Source organism: Lampetra planeri, chromosome 30 (genome assembly GCF_965212315.1).
Source record: "Lampetra planeri chromosome 30, kcLamPlan1.2.h2, whole genome shotgun sequence".
Classification (NCBI taxonomy): domain Eukaryota; kingdom Metazoa; phylum Chordata; class Hyperoartia; order Petromyzontiformes; family Petromyzontidae; genus Lampetra; species Lampetra planeri.
The window spans coordinates 9,493,509-9,499,508 of record NC_136136.1 but is presented as its reverse complement, the minus strand read 5'-3'; the positions used below and the strand labels follow the sequence as shown (position 1 = coordinate 9,499,508).

The following is a 6,000-nucleotide window of genomic DNA, read 5'->3' as shown; positions in this document are numbered from 1 at the left end:
GTATAGTTTGTAAGCTGAATGTGCCATGTTAAAAGTGAAGTCTGGAAAATGTGGAAATGTGTGAAATGTTTTTGTTTTAAGGACTGTATTTTGAGAATCCCTGGGTTTGGAATTTCAAAGGCCATGAGACATTAATGCATATCATAACAGAAACACATTAGAGTATAGAGATGGAAACAAGTAACTGTGCCAAAAATGATCGAATGTACTTAATTTAGTGTCACACAGATGTGATAATAGCTCAGGAGATAGAGCTGGCTTTTCTGGATAATCGTGACAGGCAATTAGCTCGGAAGAAAACTTGAAAGTGGGCAGCAAATTCCAATTTGATAGGGCAGAAAAATTATACGATTTTTTTGTTACACAGAGGTCTGTGACTGCAAATCACCAACTCCCCTCCGTTTCTCGTCAAAGTTCAACAATGTCAAACATTTGCAATTGGACTTTAGATTGACAGATCCCAAACAATGTTATTAACCTACCGAGACACTCAGCCACTGTACGGTACATTAATTCATATTTGAAAGTTTATTTAGTGATTTTTATTATTCGCCTCAATCATTTCGTCAGTGTCTCTCCTCTCAATCCCGTGAGAGGCTGTGCTTATCCTCCATTGGTGGTCCAGTGATGGAAATTCCACATTCATATGGCAGGGGTTAGGATTTAGAAAGGACAACCACTGTTGACTACCTTGAAAGTGGCCACAAGGAGCCGTTCAAAATTCAACACAGTATTGCTTCGATTTTACTGGCACATTCATTGTTTTCATGGCGTCCGTGAATATTTTCTTGAAGGATTTCCCGAATTGAGGAGGCCGATGCGGTGTCGCCACAACTGTAAACGCAAGCCACAGCGAATGCTAGATCAGCGGTGCAACTATCGAGTGTGCAGGCGGTGCAACTGCACCGCGGCCTGTGTGACATAGGGGCCTAGGCAACAGGCTCTAAAGAGGAGTGGGGGGGGGGATTTACACAGGGCCCGAACCATTTCGTTTTTTGGAGCAGGGCCCATGTCAACCACACCGTGCCACCGTGCTAAATTTCTACAAAATGTTTACAAAAACAGACCGTCTGTCCTGTGAGCTCATATTTGTCTTCAATATTATTGACAAAGAAGTTCCATTTAACGATGACCATGTTGACGGTGTGTGATGAATGGCGTAATGCGGGCTTCTTCAACTATCCATAATAAACATTTATTGGGTTCTATCGCGTACATATACATGCCTTGTTAAACCCGCCACCACCTGACAGCCAATTAGTAAGGTTTGCGATGTAAACAAAACGTGTCAATTAGTTACTAATACTACTTGTCGTGGGTTTACTACTGGAGAGTAAACCCACAACAATTACAATTTGAGTACAACGTTTACAATCAGCCTCATCAGGCGATTTGCCAGAATTGTGAAGAAGTCTTCCTGTTTCGGTCTTAAATAGAGAAAAGGTGATGTCACCACTGTTAGTTTAAGGACACATTTATATTTACGCGATCTAACCCAATAGACCCTTTATTATGACTAATATTCGTCGCGAAAGCCTACTACGTGTTAAACTTCATCAACTATATTTTCGGGCAGGCCCCCAAAATCAAACGAACGCTTGCTGACAAGCTCATGCGACGTGACAAGATGATTTGGCGTCACGCCGTGTCACGGTGTCAGGACGGCTGTACCTGTAACCACGAACGTGTACCTAGAGTCTCCATTGTCTCCCATTCATCGCTTGTTCAACTCGCTTTCATCCCACTAAGCTGTGTCTCTGGTCTACACATTAGTTTTTTTTCGCTTTCTATCACGTGTTTGTCTCTTTCATCACAGGAAACTGGATATCTCCGTGCGTCCCAGCGAGGGGTATCTCTTAGCGGGCCACTCCAAGGGCCTTCGCAGGCCACCAATTTAAAAGGAAGACGCAACCAAAACAACAAACACATCTGGCAGCTAAACACCTTTGCACAGTGGTGGAAATGTGCCGGTATACGGCGGCACTTCTCAGAACACCAAACACGAGCAAACGGGCACAAATTCACAACGGTTCCTTTGCCTACGCTGCGGTGTTTCCACAGAGGGGGAATGACAGTGAACATGGCCTGCTGCAGGATGAATAGGTTTCATACCGGCGCTTCTACACTCACATTTGTACCACTGCCGATGTTGGATATCCCCTGATACACCGCCTTGGCTATCCCCTGACTCACAGTCTAGACACAAATATTTAGGAGCTGTTTGTGTTTTTGGGCCTGCCTCTTACTTTACGAGCAGCATTCGAGCACGTGGCTCTGACAAACGTGTGGTCGGCGTAGTGATGTCGATTTAGCCTGATGTCAAACCAAACAATCCGACTCGTTAACAGAAGTCCATTGGCTCTGGGGGCTGTCCTGACCACAACCATGTTTCTTGTTTCTTCTGCAGTGGCAGTGTTTTGAGAAATAATCCTTCATCTCCAACAAATCGATTTGGGTTTTTTTTCCCCGGAAAAAAGTGAGCGTCTCGACTACTTCGTGTAATCGTCTCAGCTGCAGTGAGGTCCAGTCTCTGGATGGGACGACCCTTTAGTCTCTGTGCCGAAACACGTGTGGGCGGGTGCTCATAGCAGTTGGTGGTGCCGAGTGGTTGGTGGAAATTCCACTTTCCCATGGCAGGACCCTGTCTTTCCATGGGATGTACACTGTTGACTTTTCCACAAAGCGGTACTTATTTATCGACCCCCTCCCCCAAGGAATGACGATGATGGGTTGAGTCAACGTATATATAATGTGCTGTGATATGGAATAAAACTCAACATACACAATTTATAATCAAGTTGCCAAACACCCGAGTAAATAAAACATTTGTAAACTTTTAAATACATAAATACAACTTATTTGTAAATATTAAATCATGGAAAGACACACTAACTACAACTTTCATAAATACATACAATCGCACGACACAAATACGACTTGTGATCGTTAACACTCGGTGTTCGTGTGTTCATGCGGTGTCTGGTTCTGGGACCTCCAATTTCAGCCACTGGGGGTAAATGCCTTCCACGTTAATACTGCATTTTATAAACGAAACCATGAATACATGTTTTGCAGGTAAGGCCCACTGAGCTACATAGCTCTTTTTAAGAAGCGACCTGGCCACAAATGACAGCTCAACGAAGTGGCTCATCATGCGGACATTTAAAGCAGCCAAATGCTCTAAACGCGTCTTTTTGATTATAGATGTGGAGGGAGAAACCGAAGAACCCGGAGAAAAATCCACGTGACCACGGGGAGAAAGACACGCAAACTTCCAATATTCAGCAGGCATCAGGGTCGGGGTCGAAACTACGCCCTCCTGTATACCAGGCGAGGGAGTTAACGTCTCGCCACCGTGGCACCCATGATGTGCAGCTGTTGTGAATTACTGGGTGATTGGGCCGAGAGGAGAGGCGCTTCAGTCTAGCAGTCGCCACAATTATAAACCCTACATTAGGGGTAGGGAACGCATAGCCCAAGGGCCAGACACGGCCCGTGACTTCATTTCATACGGCCTGCAGGCCATGAGGCTTACCACTTCGATAGAAGCCTGAAAATTACATTTATCCATCACCGCAATCATTTTCGCCGCGCCATTCGGGTACTGGAGGGGAATATTTTTGACCTGTAACATTGCATTTCTAATTTTCGCGCGACCGGCCACTTTTGAACTGTGTGCGTGAATCCCTTGTAGAGATCCGCAAGCAGCTTCCAAGGGTTTCTAATCAGCTTCGGTCTTCGTTCCGGCTGCCGTGGATGTCTCATAATCAGCGTTAAGCCACAAACATCATAGTATTGGGTGGTGTTCCACTCCCAAAAGCCACAACTAAAAATCCTGTTGACATGACCGGCGCTTTGAAGACTGTCCAGACAAACGTAGTGCTTCTGAGAATGTTTAAACACAGCAGCAACCATCATAGTGTACAATTAGTAATTTGAAGGCTTGCACAAATCTTCAGCGTCGCGCCACCCAATGCAATCTCAATGCTAACATCATTTATATTCAGACCGCTGGCCTTCTATCTTGGAAATAAAAACACAGCAGCAGCGCAGGCCACCATCATCATCTCACTATTGGGATCATGACTTAACTGAAGCACAGTTCAGATGATTGGAACACTTCTGATGTTGAACAGAGCAGCACCCATCATCATGAACCCTCCGTTAGGCTTGAGTCTCAACTTAAATACTATGAACATGGTACTTGTGATGAATTTTCAACTTTTAGTAGCAGCAACCGTCATCACCACCATCATCATCATTTTCCTTCCATTGCGGCCAAGACTCAACTACAACATTGACCATTCAACTGTGGTGCTTTATGATCATCACGATCATCGTCATGATCATTATCGTGGTCCCTCCATTGCGGTCAGCTACCACACTGTCCCTTTCATCATCGTGCTTGATAACCAAAATCAGCACCGTCACCCTCACCGTCATCATGTCCGCTATCATCATCATAATTGTTCAACAAAACAGTGTCTATACGGCACTGGAAAATCATCATCACCCTCGTCGCTGTCATCATCGACACCGTCGCCGCGGCAATTGTCTTCATCATCATCATTATCGCCCTCGTCGCCGTGCCTCGTTCGCACGACCAACTCGTCAAATCTTGGCCTCGAGCATCTCGAGGAAGAGCTTGTGCATGGGCACGCGGCCCTCCAGCTTGAGCGCGTGGAAGTGCTGCACAGCGCGCGCCGCCGTCTGGCGCAGCAGCGGCAGCGTCATGAGCAGCTTGCCGGCGCGCCGCGGGTCATCGCGCCGCGCGCTGCCCGCGTGCTCCCACAGGGCCTCGTGCAGCGCGTCGCGCAGCCGCTGCACCCCGTCGCCGTCCTCGATGTGTGTCGAGTCTGGGCGGTGTGAAGGAGGTGTGGAGGTGGTGCGGAGGAGGGGAGAAGGAATGGAGGAGGCAGAGGAGAGGTGAGACGGGGAAAATCGAGACAGAATTGAGACGGACAGCAGCACGGACATCAGCGAAAGTGAGACGGAGCGATAGAGACGCGGGCAGCGAGGAATTCTGCGAGCAGGTGTGAGACGAATGCCAGTTACATCGGCAGCCATCGGCAGTGCAAATGGGAAGTTGTTAGTGACGAGGCAGAGGAGGCTATTGAATTCCTCGACAATTTGGCACACTGGAAAGGTCAATTATAAAGAGACTTGATGAATTCCCCCCCCCCCCCCCCACGTGGACAGAGGGATTGAAGCCAAATGGCATCTTGAATACTGAACGGTATGGATGATGATTATTCTCATCATTATTGTGAGTGCATAGTTTTTACTGTTAAACACCTTTCACACATCATACATGTTTGAAAAGTTAATGGCTGGAGAGATGCTCTAGCCGACGGAGTGGCTTTTAAATCCCAAATCTGAGGCAGCGATTCAAACCGGCATCGAGCGTTGAATCGTTCTGGCTCCCATCCCCTCGGCTCCACGCAGCCATTAGTGCCACCATCTCCCTCGTGACCACAGTCACGTGCCCCGGGCCCACCAACTCCATCACCCTGTATTGTGGCAAAGCCAGTTCGCACCCCGACCCCCTCACCGCTTGTAGACCTGGCGGCACTGCTCATGCCTGCAGTAGTTAGGGGCCGTTCATAAGTGACGTCACGCGATTTTGGACGATTTTTGACCCCCCCCCCTCGTCACACGGCGTCACAAAAGTCAGACCTCCCCTCAAATATGACGTCACAAAGCTCTGCCCCCCCCCCAAAATAAAACATGCTTCAAATCGCTTTAAACTATTGTCATTGTAGTGCGTATTTAATGTGGCGCTACACTCTGATGTTGTAGGAGAAAACATTCATTAAAAAGTCTATTTAATTAAGTAGAACGTGTTGTCTATATTTATTTAAAGTTGCGCATTTTGATGTGACGTCACATTTCTCAAACCCCCCCCCCCTCGTCACACATCGTCACAAATGTCAGAGGCCAGCGGCTATGGGGTTAGGCATCAGCAGTAGAAGCGGCGGACACTTAAACAATTTTATTTGA

General features: G+C 47.1%; 1 protein-coding gene across 1 annotated transcript in view; it reads right to left on the bottom strand.

Annotated features, from left to right (window-relative positions):
- Positions 1-4,611: 4,611 nt before the first annotated feature.
- Positions 4,612-6,000, bottom strand: part of LOC144728748 (estrogen-related receptor gamma-like) — a 53,687-nt gene continuing 52,298 nt past the window's right edge. Inside the window, exon 9 of the mRNA XM_078608356.1 lies at positions 4,612-4,856. Coding sequence (XP_078464482.1) covers positions 4,612-4,856 — 245 coding nt within the window. The remainder of the gene's footprint in view (positions 4,857-6,000) is intronic.